Source organism: Rutilus rutilus (genome assembly GCF_951802725.1).
Source record: "Rutilus rutilus genome assembly, chromosome: 1".
Lineage (NCBI taxonomy): Eukaryota > Metazoa > Chordata > Actinopteri > Cypriniformes > Leuciscidae > Rutilus > Rutilus rutilus.
This window is the reverse complement of record NC_140209.1, coordinates 50,813,128-50,829,625: the sequence shown is the minus strand read 5'-3', so window position 1 is coordinate 50,829,625 and position 16,498 is coordinate 50,813,128. Positions and strand designations below refer to the sequence as shown.

The following is a 16,498-nucleotide window of genomic DNA, read 5'->3' as shown; positions in this document are numbered from 1 at the left end:
TGATGTGTGAACCAACCAGGAAATAATGAAAAGAATCAACGCATTCATGAATTCGGCTCTTGCTTCTCGGAGAGGGTGGTGATTTCGAAATAACGAGGAACTATGTGTTGTTGTTTTTGTTTTGTTTTATGAAATGCAGTAAAAAGTACGACATGCTTTGGAATGTAGGCTAGTGAAGTAAAAGTTTCCCAAAATAAAACTATACTCTGACAAAGTATAGCTACTCAACTGCATTTATAACTTTTTTTTAAACGTCTCATGTTATCTTAATATTTGGCATACGAAAATTCCTCGGTGTTACCACCCATGCAAAAAAAGTATTTTGAGTTATCAGTATATTGATTGTTGAAAAGTATTTTGATTGCTATATATTCCATATAAGCAAAGACTATAGAGTTAATAAAGATACAGTATATCCGGGACATCTAATTACAGAAGTAGAAAGTGGAATAATGCCTCAGATGAGGAGGGCCCCAGGATCTGGTTATGATCTGACTGCAGTTTTCTTATTGGATACTTTTTTTTGCCTCTGTCACACATAGAAATATCAGAAAAGGGACCTAATATTATCGTGACAAAAGTATTTATTTTCATAATTGTCAAAACATGAAATCTGAGATGATTATATTGTTTTTGGCGACATGCTTTCTCTGCGTAAAATATGCTTTTACGCACTTCTGTTTCTGTTCAAACAGGTACTGAAGGTGACACTGGGAACAGAGTGGCACGCTGGAATAACATTTTAACTGGAGACCAATTAAATGTGGACACATATGGACATATACGGACAATTGCGCTTTTAAACCATTGAGTTTTAGGTAAGTAGGGTAAACTACTCTCTCACACTCATTATCTGTATAATGTATATATACTATAGCCTAATTATTAACTTGTGCTCACCACGTTTACGATTCACGATCGATCATAATGTCTAAAGTCGTATTTAGAAGATTTATTTTGGCACTTCCTGTGCTTTTTCAGCTTTTGAGGCTATTTTAAGTTTATTTTCAAAAACAACGATTCACCCCCAAAATAAGTTCTCACTGTGTCCCAGATAGAGCGTCTCCCCTAGAGAAAAACTGACCAGCTTTTGGAAGGCCATTATCCTCTTTTCGGGGCTCCGGCAGGCACGTGTCTTAGAATAAAATCGTGCTACTTAAAAATAGACCATTTCGCAGCAATAAGCCGAGTCGCATCCGTAACTTCACTTATGGCACTGCACGAGCCACTTGTTGCATTCACGTGAATCTCTCGGGCGCATTATTGCAGGTATGATTAATCATTCTCACCTGTATAACACCACTGCGTGACACTGCACGTGACAAACAACGCAGCAAGTGGAAAACATAAACAGATAGGTGTGGCGAAGAGCTGTTTGCACCAAGAGTTGCCTGATGTAGTGAACTGACCACGCCTGTTGCTTCTATTTTTGGACCATAGCTTTATGGTAATTTTCGGAATATTTGTGGTGGTTGTATATATCACGAAGATAGGATAATAACAGTGCCACTGCAAAGGCGAGATGATGCCGTTTTCGTCACGTTTGCACATCACGTTACTGCACCAAACACCATGAGACCGGGCGCGCGCACTACTAAATCGCATGAGTGGACTTAAAGCTGCGCACGCAGACTCCCGCGTCTCACAGCAAAGACACCACTGAGTTTTACAAGTCGCCGAGTTCACATGCAAAACCACTCCGTCCGCGCACCGTGCCCGCGCGCGCACACACAACTCACATGGAACGTACCGGTGTACCATATTCCGACCAGCAGGTCTGTTGTATCTTGGTCAGTGCTACTAGATTTAAAAAAAATATAAATAAACTGACCTGATACCAGCTAATAGTCTAAATCTTATATCAATAACATTGTTTTTGTGTGAACTTCGAGTTTAGGCTGTGCCCATAATGAAATGTGAATTAACATTGAGTTATTTTGAGTACAATTTTGAAGTTATCTTAAAAGTTTTATTTTATTTTTGAAGTTATATCACGCCCAACTGAAATGTTTAAAGCCATAACTGATTGAGCATGATCCCAACTGCATTTGAATACAGCAGAATTAAAGATTTAGCTGCAGTTTAAAATGTTGTATCATGATTTTGGCTTTTATGAAGTCATGAACATGCAGGCCTATAATGATTGTATCATATAGCAAAGCAATGGATCTGTAACCTACAATTTGTCTTATTTAGCCTATTTACTGTACCACATCTAGCCTACACTGTAAAACAATATGATGATCAATAAGTTATGACAACATGTTTTTACATTGCTTTAACTTATCAAAATAAGTTAAGCAATTTTCAACTTTTTTATGAGTTATACAAGATTCCAATCGTTTTTAAAGTCAGTTTAACGTAATTTAAGTTGAAATGACTTAAACATCCAAGTTGATTAAACTTAATTTTTTTCCCTTACATTGCATATAACATATTTATATTGTCTATATTGTCTATTAATTTGTATTCACTTTTATTCACACACACACATTTTACTTTTATCTATGTCTTATCGCTGTTATTCTGTCTGTGCACTGGAAGCTTCTTTCACCATGACAAATCCCCTGTCTGTGTAAGCATTTGGCAATAAAGCTCATTCTGATTCTGGTACTGAATGATAAACTCATTAAGTGCTGAATGCGTAACGTACCAAGTTTTTAGAACAGATAATGAATTTCAGGCCTGCTATATTATTAGCTTGGTATACTGTCTGTCACAGTACTTTTTTGTAGGGTGGTGGCCTATTTACATTGTTTACCTGCTACTACAAAGTTCAAAGAATAGTATTCGATGTTCAAAGCCCGTGGGTGGTATTGAATGGTAGGCTTGCCAAAAACTTTTGTTAATATTTAATATTGTTATTTGCGTAGGCTACTGTTCGTTTTAAAATGGTGACCCGTCAAAACCTTAATAATAATCTCGACTCTCCAGAAAGCACCACACCTTGTCAGCCGTGCATATTTTTAGCAATGACGATTTACAACGTGCAGCATGATAGGCTACTCATCATTGGCCTCACAATCGGAACTGTAGTTAGTTTTATCCCTGTGCTATTCGTCCTCTCTGTGTTGACTGACTCTGGCGCAAATGCTCGTGCTCGACCACGTGAGGAAGTCACACTCATTAGCCTCTCAACATTGCTCTTTCCCTCCATCTGGGAACACCAAAGGCGGCAGCAGAGCCAAGACTGTCTAAATGTGTTGGTAAAATGTTGATGCATGTCTTTAGAGTGAGCAAACCCGGAGAACACAAACACGAAGCAGCCACACAACCAATTCATTCAGAGCTGTTTTAATCAATATAGGAATTATTGACACAGAGCTGTTTGATTTCTTAAAATGAATGTTTCATTTGTATTACAGATAAGTAGATTCTAACAGGGGTTTTAAACGTTTCAATAACCACAAACGGTCGTAACACCACAAGTAACGCGTACGTGTTATACAGATACTCGCCAAAGGGTCCATATGAGGAGGTAACCATAGCAACAGTGGGCTGCTCGTGCGCTTCTCTCAGGATCTAACTGGGATTTAACCAAAAAGCCTTTAGGTAGACTGCTGTCATTATAGGCATATACACTCCTGGGCATGGAGACCAAGCCAAATTATTTAGTGGTCTTTTAATGGTCTTAACCATTTTAATCACAAATCAGGAAATTTGCATTAATTGCACAAATGGCTAGGCTACATAAAGTAGGTTAACTTAGCACAGAATAGCCTTCCCCAAATTGCGGATAGATTTTTACAGGAAGAAAAGTCATTGTTGTTCCAGTCAATGTTAATTACTTCGAACAGTTCGCTGAAAAATGCCTCCCAGTTCGTTTGAGTTTAATGTGAGACCATTCACTATCTGGTTCAAATCTGGACTCTGACCAGGCCAAAACATGAGCTTGATGGACTTGTTCTCAAACCACTTCATAATTGTTTTTGCAATTTGGGCAGGAGCATTGCCTTGTTGAAAAATATCATCCGATAGATAACTTTTCATTTGTGTGAAGCAAGCCATTCAACAATATTCTCCTGCAACCAACGCATTAAATGACTTTTCACAGTGAAGTATAGCTCACACATAACATCAGCTAAAAAGGCTCCCCACACAATGACACAGTCTCTTCATCCATGCTTTTATTATTATATTTCTCAGAAGATATAGCCTATTCGAAGACACCGCTCTGGAGCATCACAATGCAACTCGTGTCTCGTTGTGATTCATCACTCCACACCCACACACAACTTCCCATAATCTCCCGAAAAATCTGTCTTTGATGTTTTTCTGAGACCACAATGGCTTTATAATGTCTTGAATTTGGCTAATTTCCTCACCAATAGGCTAATTTGTGGATAAGACAATTAAAAGCTTAGTTTTGAGCCATTTAGGGTTTGGCCCAGATTGTGTTCCTGCTTGATCGAGATGAATATCATATGATATGTTCTTTTATAAATGCCTAAAATTATAACAATAAATACAATCACTGGAAACAAATACTTTATGTACCTATAACAAGGCTATATCATCATTACAATCAAGTTTTAAAACGCGAAGACTAAACTGCAGCGTTATGAATGTAGGTCACTTCGAGCCGCCTCATAACCTACTGTCCGCGTGACTCAATAAAGCTCCAGCGACTCCTTTCTTTCTCACAGTTGCTGCTTTAAGCACATACTCCTAAATAATGACTTCACTTGGAATGATCCGGTGTTCGAGTTAATCCTTTTCTCACGAGGCTCATTTTAAGACTGAAGGAAAAATGATTTCGTATAGCCTAACGAAATTTCATTTCATGATGAAAACATATTTTTAATAGTCCTACTTTAAACGACTTTTAGTAGTTTAATAGCCACAGGAACGTCTTCAAACAGCAACTACATCTAGGCTATATCTCTTAACTCAATTAGCGACTGGTAATTTGCTTCGCCAGTCTTCTCTGGCATGTGTAGGCTACGATGGAAACGCTCGCGCTGGACTGTTCAATCCTCAAGCAAATGTCTAAACGATATTCGAAACCTCTTCAATGCATCGATGCGCATAGAGGCATGCTTCCCTGTTTTTCTGCTCGCTGCAGTCGCAGGGTCCCCGTGTGCCATGTGAGTTGTCCCGCACTTAGGACAGCGCTGCACGCACAGGAGCGTGATAGGGGTGTGTCGTCACCGAATGTACTGCTGCGGATGCGCGCGGTCACCAGGCTGGTCCACGTGCGGGGGGTGCTGTTACGACTAAAGTGGAACAGTAAAGTGGGCGTCGACCCGGCGCTCTGTTTTCGTGGAAATCGGGTAGTCTCGGTCAACCATTCATGTAAACATCTCAGCGGCCTGAGGGAAACAATCTATTTAAACGTGCATTCATACTGACACGATAGGGATCTATAGATAGGGATATTATAGACATCCATTTGACTTTTTAAATTAGGCTACTATCCTTAGTAGCCTAGAACATTTTTCCCTAAAACGTTTTTTCTTTAGTGAACCCTGCTATGAATTTACCTGTTGCATTTCTTTACAACTATAGACTCATTTGCTCAGCTACTTGATTTTCCTCTTTTGTTCGGCATAATATGTGGTCTTGGTAACTTATGACTGGCTATAAGTTATGATAATCGTGGTCTTGTTCTTCACATTTAAGTGGCTCTACTATTTAGGCTAGCTGTATTTACTGTGTATACAACAAAGTACCAAAGGAAAGGCTAAAAACTAAATATAAGAGGTTATAAAAATAAAAAAATCCAGTAAACTGAAGGACGTGGAAACTGTTTTTGGAGGGTGCTGTAAAGCTGGAAAAAGGGTAGAGAGTGAGGACATAAGAGATTCATTTTTGTATATATCAAACATTTAGAAATCAAATTCTGAGTAGTATTCTATAATATTATTATTATGATATATTCTGTGTAGTTCACCAAGGTTAGTTTTATGACATGGGCCTAACTGAACTCATATGGCCTTGTCATTGCATGTTTTGCATACACCATTATAATATTGATAAGTCTTATCATCGTGATATACTGGTAGCTGCTATTCCGGGGATTTCTTATTCACTACTTAATTACCCTGTGGGAAGTTACAAAAAAAACATTGTCATATAAAGCAAAAACACCTTGTTTATTAACATGTTTACAAATCTGTACACTAATGAATCATAATCTTGCTGTTTACATGATATTAAAGAGTCCTACTTGAGAACATGTGTGAGGTTCAGTGTTGAACATGAGGCCTACTGTGAATGACAATAGCATTAACCTGGCAAAGAGTGCGATCTAGTGGAGAATAATAATAATTACAGTTCTATTTTTGTCATCAAGATCTTGAACTCCCAGTTCACATTCTAACTATTTATATAGTATACGGTTTACTGTATTCACGTTATAGACATAATTTCCAGTTATTCCCATGCAGTCTATAATTCCCAGTTCACCCTCTTATCATTCTGGGCATCACACTTTGCTGGTTTGAATCTTACCTCACAGGTTGGTCTTTCAAAGACCTTGAAAAGGAGGTATCTGAAGCACATCAACTGGTCTCCGGAGTTCCTCAGGGGTCATTTCTTGGACCTCTCCTCTTCTCCATATACACTACATCACTGGGACCCATTATACAAGCACATGCACATGGTTTGTCCAACCAGTTCTATGCTGCTGATGACACTCAACTCTACTTTTCATTTCAACCAGATGACCCAACGGTAGCTGCACGGATCTCAGACTGCCTGGCAGAAATCTCGGCATGGATACATCACCTACAGCTCAACCTGGCAAAGACAGATGTGCTCGTCTTCCCTGCCACTCTGTTTATACAGCACAATTACACCAGCCAGCTAGGTTCATCAACAATAATCCCATCAAGTTCAGTCAGACTTTTTGGGGTAATCTTTGATCACTAGCTCACCTTAAAATACCACATTACAGGACAACACGGTCATGCAGGTTTGCACTGCACAACATCAGGAAGATCAGGCCCTGGTCATTTCTAGGCTGCTGGACTATTGCAATCCTCTTCTTGGCTGAATGTCCATCATATGCAATCAAACCTCTGCAAATGATCCACAACACAGCAGCAATACTAGTTGCCAATGAGCCAAAGTGTGCCCACATCACACCTCTGTCTATCTCTCTGCACCGGCATGGGAGGCGCGCGCGCTAACAAGGACGCTAAAGAACGTAGCCTCTAGCGTCAGTCACTAGCCTTCTTGAGGCCAGGAGAGTGAGGTTTATATACATAGCTCTTACTGGCCTACGTAACATGGGCTCTGCACCCTCCTACCTCCACCAGCTCGTAGGAGTCTACATCCCCTCCAGAAGCCTGAGGTCGGTAGGTGAGCGACGCCTCGTGGTACCTTCACTGAGAGACACAAAATCACTTTCCAGAACATTTTAGTTCACTGTTCCTTGCTGGTGGAATGATCTTCCCATCCCTATCGGTGAATCCCTGACGATATTCAAGAAACATCTGAAAAATCATCTCTTCCATCAGCACAAAAAGAATCTTCCCCTATGCCTTCACTTTTCCTAAATCTCTCCCTGTTCTAGCTTGCATTATTATAAATGATATCTGAAACTTTGTATTACCTGCACTTCTCGCTTGTTGTATTCCTCATCTGTAAGTCACTTTGGATAAAAGTGTCTGCTAAATTAATAAATGTAAAAAAAAAAACAATCAAACCAGCCAAAAATGGCATGGCTTAGCTGGTTTAAGATTGTCCCCCAAACTGGCCTAATGAGTAATCAGCAACATTGTCTCTCATCCTGACCAGCTAAAAGTACTCTAAGCACAAAACCCATGTAAAACCAGCAATTGATTCAAGAGTGCTAAATTGACTGCCCAATCGAGAAGCAACCTCTCCTAAAAAATAATTGTTACAACAGTAAAAGACAACACCACAATCCTAGACAGTTAATGCACTGTTAACTGTCTTCTTTTTAACCATATTACACTGTCAATATTTTAAATCTACCTTCCAAGGTTCCACATTCAGTTTAGAGGCTCTTGATTTGCGTCCCCTAGTGGCCGGAGTTTTTTTTTTTTTTTTTTTAACCACACCTCCAGTGAATGAACTAACCTCTGCACAACAACGAGGAAGTGTCAGTACGGGACTGTGCTGAATTATAGCATAGATTTACCCGAATGTTGCCTTTAGAGTCAGACTGAAACTTATTACAAAATTAGAAGAATTAGACGTATCTAAGGAAACATTTAACCCTTTTTAACACCTTGTAAAAGGCATGTTTTATTTCATCTTTGCAGCGTGTATACTGCCAACCCCTGTGTTTTCTGAATCGGGTAAGCATGCTCACTCGTACAGTTTTACAGCACTAACACTAGAAGCACGTTTTCTAGTTCCTTATATTGTCTAATAATTATCATCTGAAGCTTCTAATTTGCATGCTCTGCACTCTCACCTTCATTTTATTTATTTTTTTCATTGTCCTCGTTACACGTTACATGTAGTTACTAAAGTAATAACTACAACTTATGCATAATTAAATGCAACTAACTCTAAACCAAACTAACCTTTTAGTAAATAGGCCTGCTTGTAATTAACTATTATTACTCAGTACTTAAATGTATAATTAATTACACTGTAACAAAGTAACCTTAAAGTGTAACCAAAATCTAATAGGTAGCCTAGCCTAACTCTACTCTCTTACAGGGTCACATTCGCTATGGGTCTTTGCTACATTTTTGACTGGAGACAGTTCAGTCCCGTTCCCAGAGTTCACTGCAGTTATTATGCTGGATGATATTGTCATCGGCCACTATAACGCAGATGAGAGAAGTTTTGTCCCGGCATCAGCGCAAGAATCTGTTAATGTCACGGAGCAAATGACTATATCAACAGTCTTCAAAGGCATACACGAGGGCATGAAAACCAAAGCATACCACTTAATTGATTATTTAAATTATACAAGAGGTAATTTTTCTCTAATGGGCTTGTGTTCTATTCTCTTGAGAGTGCTTGAAAATAAATATTTTCATTCAGATCTGTCCATTATGTTCATACACTACCATTCAAAAGTTTGAAGTCAGTAGGATTTTAGCCTAATCAATGAGCCTATCATGGCCTATAGGCCTACTTTTATTCATACTTGTATTAAACAGATTAAAAGTGGAAGTGGTCAAATAATGTGGTAGAATCCTGACATACTGTATCACGGTTTCCACAAAAATATTAAGCAGTGCAACCTTTTTCAACATTGATATATATATATATATATATATATATATATATATATATATATATATATATATATATATATATATATAAATAATTGATTAAATTTTTTAATAATTTCTCTCAATATTACTGTTTTTATCTGTATTTTTTATCATATCAATTCAGCCTTGCATGGTTGGCATATGACTTCTTTCAAAAACATTAATAAAAAATATTTTTCACCTTAAACTTTTGATTGGTAGATAACCTTATTGTTCTATCAGTAAATATAGTGTTGTCAGCAAAATTAAGTAAAGCTTTTTTGCACTGTGAACTTTGTGTTAATGTCATAACAAGCATTGCCAGAATTGTGAATTCAATCCTTATGTGCATCTGAGACCATTTCTTTCCAAGGCCTTCATGTGCAGCAGAGACTAGTTGGATGCGAACTTCTCCACGATGAGCCCGGCCAAATGATGACTCTGGAGGCCTTTAATGGTGAGAGTGGCTTTGAACGACGCTATAACGTTCAGGGAGACCAACACACTCACTGGAATTGGCCTGTCATAAAGAGTAGAGCACAGCTGGAGTATGATGCATGGCTGTATGCCCACTTTTACCGCCCTTTGTGCATTAGCCAGCTTAGGAAATATCTAAAAAAGGAGAAGCAGCATGTGATGGCAAGAGGTAACTTTCACAAATGCACTCTTCATTTATTTGGATTGGAAAACATGCATTATGTGTTTCCTGCTTAATGTGTTCACTCTTTCCCTGACAGTAAAGCCCAGAGTGAGAGTGATTAAACGCTTTTGTAGTGAGACAGGTGTAGTTCAGATGACCTGCCTGGCAACTGGTTTTTACCCACGTCACATTAATCTGACCCTGCTTCAAGACGGCCAGCCAGTTAATGAGGAGAGGATCACAGGAGGAGAACTGCTGCCCAATGCTGATGGAAAATACCAGATGAGGAAGAGTGTGGAACTCAGTGGCAAAGAGCAAAGAGAAAGGCACACCTACACATGTACTGTGACTCACCTTGGCCTGGAGAACAAACTTGACATCAGTATAGGTATTAAATTGATAGGGCAAACTTTTACACACACACACACACACACACACACACACACACACACACACACACACACACACACACACACACACACACACACACACACACACACACACACACACACACACACACACACACACACACACACACACACACACACACACACACACACACACACACACACACACACACACACACATTGATTGATTGATTGATTGATTGCAGAACCTGGTCCTGATCCTGTTATTGTGGTTCCCTCTGTACTACTACTTTTGCTGTGTGTGTTTGGAGCTCTGGTTGCCTTTAAAATATGGAGGAAGAGATCTACACAGCTTGGGCAGGTACAGAGTCACTGACACTTTCACTAGTACATAAGATTATATTCATAAGGCATAACCTCTGCTGACTGCTGTCCATGCTTCATAATTGTATATCTGTCTCTATATTGCAGGTCATTTACATACAAGCTTCAGGTTTGTGTTCTGATCTGATCAACTTATTTAAGTGAGTTAAATTATGTACATTTATGAATGTGTGATTTTTCTTTATCTTTTTTTCTCCTCAGCAGCTGAACAACCGCAGATATTGTTGAACCAAACAATAGAACAACCGCAGATATGACATCTGAAGAGGCACAACATTATCTATTCACATTTACAGAATGGACACATTTTGTATTGATAAACTGACTGACCTTAAAAAAAAAAAAAAAAAAGTATTTAAAAAAAACACACCCTAAACATCAATTAGCATCCAGAGAAGAACATTGATGAAGAAAATAAGACTTATTTTAAGAGAATGTGGTTTTAATTAGCTACATTTATACATTTCAATTATTCATTTAGGTTTGCAAGGTTGTTGTTTTTTGTGTAAAAAACATTTTCACTGTATTCTTATCACACCCAGGTTTTGTCTGTTATAGTATTGACTATTTCAGTATTTTTACAATATGTGTAAGTTTTACAAAAGTATGCATGTGATTTATATTAATAACTGCATGTATACGCATGTAGTCTATACGCAACGCAACTTAACACACAGCAGTGTATTTTAGCATACACTGTTTGCCAGAATGTATTGTCAGCTAATCAGCCCCAGAACTCATCAGTATTTATTTAATCAGGTAGTAGGCTACTCTATATTTATTTTATTTTTTTAACTGTTTGAATTTTTAACATTGAGCTTATAAACAAACATTTGTTATATTTTAGTCTGTGAATTCATTATAATGTCTCGGTTCATACTTTCACTCATATTTACCGTAATTTTGCAACTGGCGTGTAAATCTGCAGTGCATTTCTGCATGATGTCATAATGCAAGCCCCTCAAACCCAGCCAGACGCGCGCGCCACGAAATATTGTTCTGCGCGCGTCCAATCAGATTCCAAACGCACCGCGCATGCGCTGCGTGCGTACATTCAAACAAAATCGGAAAGTGGGCCAAAGGAAGGCGATAGGTGAGTTCGGGCGGGGTCGGGACAATTAAAATAACATCGATGCAAAATGGTAAGGAACTATTTGGTCGGTGGTTGCGATATGCTCCCTATATTTAAATATGCAGCATGATTGCATGACTTAAAATGGCGCCATCGTCCCTCAAGAGCAGACGAAGGGAACTGCTAAATTGATTGTAAACATTTTTTTGCTGTAACGTTAGATCTAAAATGGTGGACGCACAGTGCCTGTGCCCAAACAATTGCTAATGCATGACTCTGGGTTTTCATTGTAGTTAAATAAAATAAAAAACTCCCAGTTGCTTGCATGTAAGTTGAGGCTGGACAATGCTCTCCCTGAAACAGTAAACGTAATGCATGGGATGCATTTATGCCATTTGCACATTTGGAAGGATAGCTTATCCTAACCATATGCATTTATTTTTTGGAAATATGATCAGACATAATATTTCTGAAATTACATTTCTACTCTTGGATGTCAAGCTATCAGAACCATTAAATCACATTCAAGCAATACGTCAGCCCTTTATCACTCATTCTATGCCAATCTTTCCATTTTGCTTTGCAGCCTATTTGTCTTATCTAATATAAGATGTCTTACCTTATAAATAAAATACCTTATTTTGTTATTTTCCCCTAGAATGGCTATAGAAAAGGGGCCTCAAAGACACAAATCCAGCCTGTCACAAATCGTCCTCATCTGTAGAGCTGGGTGTTGGTAAAATATCTTCAACTGGAGCAAGTCGAAAAGACTATGCAATCCACTGTGTTCACAAGTGGAGGACACAGACTGGACACAAGCCTCAGCAAGAAACCAGCTGGAGCCCATGAATCCCTGGCTGGCCTGAAGAAGGAAAGCCGCAACATCGCCACCAACGTGCTGAGCACAATCCACAACAGTGTAAATCAAAAGCATCACCTACACAGCCAAGCAAAGATCAGTCATCAGGGCGTGTTGAGCTGCCCTGACCAATCTCCAGCAGGGAACCTCGGGCAGGAGGAGAACTGGGAGAAGCCGGAGGCCTTGACACTCCCGTCAACCAAGCAGATGGGGGCTGAAGGTTCCCCGGTCAAGAGCAAATCACTGTTTTGTCCAGCCAAACACAACCACGTAGGGAATATGGATCCTATGGAATCAAATGGCAGCAATCAGCGGAGAGATGGAGGGCAAGTGGGGGCGGTCGTGGGGATCCCCTCACCAGAGAACAGTCCCGATGGGAAGCGTAGGAATGTGAGGAAAGGCTCAGGCCTTGTGGACACGCAGACCAGCTGCATCCGACAGATCCTGCTGCTGCAACTGCAATTGATTGAACAGCAGCAGAAGCAACTGCACAACAAGAGCAAAGAGATTGATGACCTTAAAGCTGAAAAAGAGATGGTATTGCACTTTTTCTTCTCCTATGATGAAATAAAAGCTTAAATCATGTGCATATTTAAATGTTAAAGTGGGCATGTTCATAGTTTCCCACTTTTCTTATTTTGAAACACTTGTTTCACTTGTTCACCTAAACACAATGCTTAATACACAGCCTAACACAGGTGTGTGTTTGTAGCTAATGGCACGAATCGAACGCATGGAGCGCCGGCTGCAGATGGTGAAAAAAGATGGAGCAGAATCCCGTCCTTCTCAGACTCCTCGTCGTAGGGAACCTGAGGCCGAGGCCACTGCCTCAGACGACGTCCAGCATTCTGAGGGGCGGGTCCAAACCCCAAAGCAAATGCACTTTGGAAGAGGAGGGAAAAACCTGAAAAGGTATGATCATGAATTTTTTGTTGTTGAAATATTTTAATAAGTTCCAAACCTGTATGACTTTCTTTCTTCTGCAGAACACAAAAGAAGATATTTTGAGGAATATTGGTAACCAAACAGTTTTGGGTACCATTGACTTCAATTGTATGGACAAAAAAACACTGAGATATTACTCAAAATATCTTATTTTACATGAGGGTGAGTAAATGATGACAGAATTTTCATTTTTGGGTGAACTATTCCTTTAACATTTGTTCAAACTAATGTGCTGTACCTAATGAAGTTCTTAGCAATTAATTGATAAAACTAAATACGTCCTAATTTTTCCCCCTCTTGAAGGAGGTTTCTTTTCCAAGACTCTCGGATGGGTAGGTCACGACGTGGGCAGCCCAGATCACCACCACCACCACCACAGGATGGCCCAGATCTGAAAGAGGAACCCCAGGAAGAGATGGGGCTTGAATTGTCTCATTCGGAGGAACTGCCCTATCTGGCTACCACAGAGATGTACCTCTGCTGCTGGCATCAGCCGCCACCATCGCCGTGGCGAGAATCCTCACCTGTACATGAGGACACAGTTGCAGGTGGGGAGAAATTTATGTAATCTCTCTGTTAATGATTTGAATTATATATTGAAATTAAAGTATATTTAAGATGTTCAAATTTATCATTATTCTCTGTATGTAGTTCCATCCTGGCGGGAGAGTATCTTAGAGCCTTTAGGACAAAAAGAGTCGTCGGACATCCCTGAGGTTAGTAAGAACTGTGAGCAGCACCCCAATATGCAATCTTTCATTCAGTGATGCATGGGGCCGCACAAATTGGGGAGGGGGGAATCAAATTACTTGTTTATAGGGCTGCACAATTTGGCCAGATTTTTTTTTTTCAATTATATATCAGTATAACTATAAAATAATAAAGATTTATTATCATCATCATCATCATCACTACTATTCGATAAAAATGTTATATATATATATATACTGTATATCAAAAGAAAACAAAAGTAATACTATTGCAATAATGCTATTTCAATGTTAAATAAAAAGTCAAGTGTTATTAAAGTATATATAAAAATAATATAATAATGCGTTTTTGCAGCAGTTTTTATATTTTACTGCACAACTGTAAAATTACAATACTAATAGGTATGGCTGTCCCAGATTTTTAATTTTCAAACTTTAAACCTTGATACTCACCGCAAAGTTCTTTTTCATTCAGCACTCTAGTAAAGTCATGTTTATTTATATAGCACTTTATACAATAGATTGTTTTTCATGTTTAATATGGTAAAGCAGCTTGATTTTAATCAGTGTCTCATTTGAAGTACATCAGAAGTACAACTTCATTTTCCACTATAAAGCAGCTCTCCAGTGTGTTCATGTTTTCACTCAGTTTGGTTTGTGGCACTGTGTTCCCAAATGCACATTATAAGCAACCCAAACTCGGAGCAGATGAAAATGGAGCTGCATTTTCTGCGAACCGATCCACTGTGAGATGCTGAAAACGCCAAATCATGAACTGCTTGTGCTGTACAAAGATGCATTTAATTACATTGCAGCTTTTGTGAATTGATTATAGCACTAAGCCATATTGTTTTTTTTTTAATTAATCATTCAGCCCTAGTAATGCATCTAAATACTCATACCTTTCTTCTGTGCAGTGTCTGGATGATAACGTCTTTCTGAAGAGACATTCAAAGCTTGAACTTGATGAGAAAAGGAGGAAGAGGTGATGCTTGTTTTGTTTTTTTGTTCTTATGTGTAGCGTCCAGTAGACAAGAGCATTGTGAATCTATTTATCCTTTAATCTCATTTCTCTTTTTCAGGTGGGATATCCAGCGTATTCGGGAGCAGAGGATGTTTCAGCGCCTGCAGCAGAGGATGAACAGGAGGAAGGTCATTCAGGAAAGCGAACCAGAGCTGCTCTCCTTCTATCCAGACCTTGAAGATGGTATGTCAGCAGATGGATTCTGGCCTTGAAAGTATTTGGTCCTCTCTTTTAATGTGCTTATTTTTTGTGTATTTCCTCAGTGGAGTCTGTTATGGTGACACCCTTTTTGCCAGTGGTGGCTTTTGGAAGACCTCTTCCCAACCTGAAACAGCAGTAAGTTACAAATTGTTTTTGTTTTGCATAATGCTAATGATGTTTATTTTGATATCTTGATTTAATTGCAATATATAAAAGTAATTCTTTCGCTGTATTTCAACAGAAACTTTGACTTGCCCTGGTTTAATGAGCGTAGTCGATGTCGAGCAGAGATGACCAAGAAACGGACCCCTCATCGGACATGTCGCAAATGAAACCATCGCAAGGAAGCTGCTTCATTTGTACCGTCCTGTGCGCTGAAGCAAAGTCTTGCCCTTGTGGTCTCATCTCTCATACTCACCTAGATTGCACTTTGGATCTTCTGAAGCAGATTGAAGGTCTCCCTAAAATCCCCTGCTTGGTATCCATGAGAAAATGTGTTTTGCTCTATAATGCCTGAGAAACAAGCTCTCCCAACCACACACCCATGATCATGATGCTGAATGTAACACTTCAGTGTTTCACGTTCACGACCAAAGCTTACCCTAACACATCAAGAGCTGCCGTAAAAAAATATATTGAAACTGTACATGCTGCATTTTTGTTGATTGCGTGTGAGTTCTCCGTCACATAAAGGGAATGAAAGAGTGAAAGATTGTGAAAACCGGTTACTGAAGCATTTGTTGTAATATAAGGTTTGTTCAAAGAAAATGTGTAAGATACTTGTAGCTAAAGAAATTATTTCAAATATTAAAATGTCATATTATGGATGTGCTGTGTCTTCATGTCTTTTGTTTTTAATGACTCATTGTTCTGATTGCTAAATTACAGAATTCTAATTGACCTTTTATGTTTTGCTAGAACAAAGTGTACTGGAATGAGATCAGAAGGGGTGCAATGCGGTTTCCTCTTTTTAGAGACATTCTTGTAGTTTAAGAGCCTCCACTCAATTTATTTTTAAACGATTGCGGTTCTTTAGGCAATAAATTATGTAGAAGAAAATATTATCTTTTTCCCATACATTTCATATGCTCAGCAGCAGTGTCTTGGTTC

The 16,498-nt window shown here is 38.9% G+C and overlaps 2 protein-coding genes across 5 annotated transcripts; both read left to right on the top strand.

The window, feature by feature from the left end:
- The first annotated feature begins 8,026 nt into the window (after positions 1 to 8,026).
- Positions 8,027 to 11,415, top strand: LOC311300980 (major histocompatibility complex class I-related gene protein). 3 transcript variants are annotated; one of them, XM_084425716.1, is made up of 7 exons: positions 8,027 to 8,270; positions 8,641 to 8,901; positions 9,559 to 9,831; positions 9,923 to 10,213; positions 10,439 to 10,554; positions 10,665 to 10,686; positions 10,782 to 11,415. In XM_084425716.1, exons 1-7 carry the CDS (start codon positions 8,213 to 8,215, stop codon positions 10,832 to 10,834), a joined length of 1,074 nt encoding a protein of 357 aa, XP_084281842.1. In that variant the 5' UTR covers positions 8,027 to 8,212; the 3' UTR covers positions 10,835 to 11,415. The 3 variants fall into 3 exon arrangements, with proteins under 3 accessions (XP_084281842.1, XP_084281841.1, XP_084281843.1); XM_084425715.1 differs by having other exon boundaries at positions 10,779 to 10,972; XM_084425717.1 differs by lacking the exon at positions 10,665 to 10,686 and having other exon boundaries at positions 10,439 to 10,580; positions 10,779 to 11,415.
- A 177-nt stretch (positions 11,416 to 11,592) lies between these two features.
- Positions 11,593 to 16,214, top strand: msl1a (MSL complex subunit 1a). 2 transcript variants are annotated; one of them, XM_084425694.1, is made up of 9 exons: positions 11,593 to 11,670; positions 12,308 to 13,045; positions 13,221 to 13,420; positions 13,757 to 14,001; positions 14,105 to 14,169; positions 15,081 to 15,148; positions 15,246 to 15,370; positions 15,451 to 15,523; positions 15,630 to 16,214. In XM_084425694.1, exons 2-9 carry the CDS (start codon positions 12,422 to 12,424, stop codon positions 15,718 to 15,720), a joined length of 1,491 nt encoding a protein of 496 aa, XP_084281820.1. In that variant the 5' UTR covers positions 11,593 to 11,670; positions 12,308 to 12,421; the 3' UTR covers positions 15,721 to 16,214. The 2 variants fall into 2 exon arrangements, with proteins under 2 accessions (XP_084281820.1, XP_084281819.1); XM_084425693.1 differs by having other exon boundaries at positions 11,617 to 11,719.
- Positions 16,215 to 16,498: the final 284 nt, after the last annotated feature.

Coding starts and splice junctions, on each gene's coding strand:
- LOC311300980 (XM_084425715.1), top strand. CDS start 8,213: ATGTTTTATTTCATCTTTGCAGCGTGTATACTGCCAACCCCTGTGTTT. Junction 8,902..9,558: donor TTATTTAAATTATACAAGAG/GTAATTTTTCTC, acceptor TTTCTTTCCAAG/GCCTTCATGTGCAGCAGAGA. Junction 10,555..10,664: donor GATCTACACAGCTTGGGCAG/GTACAGAGTCAC, acceptor TCTATATTGCAG/GTCATTTACATACAAGCTTC.
- msl1a (XM_084425694.1), top strand. CDS start 12,422: ATGCAATCCACTGTGTTCACAAGTGGAGGACACAGACTGGACACAAGC. Junction 13,046..13,220: donor TTAAAGCTGAAAAAGAGATG/GTATTGCACTTT, acceptor GTGTGTTTGTAG/CTAATGGCACGAATCGAACG. Junction 13,421..13,756: donor GGAGGGAAAAACCTGAAAAG/GTATGATCATGA, acceptor CCCCTCTTGAAG/GAGGTTTCTTTTCCAAGACT.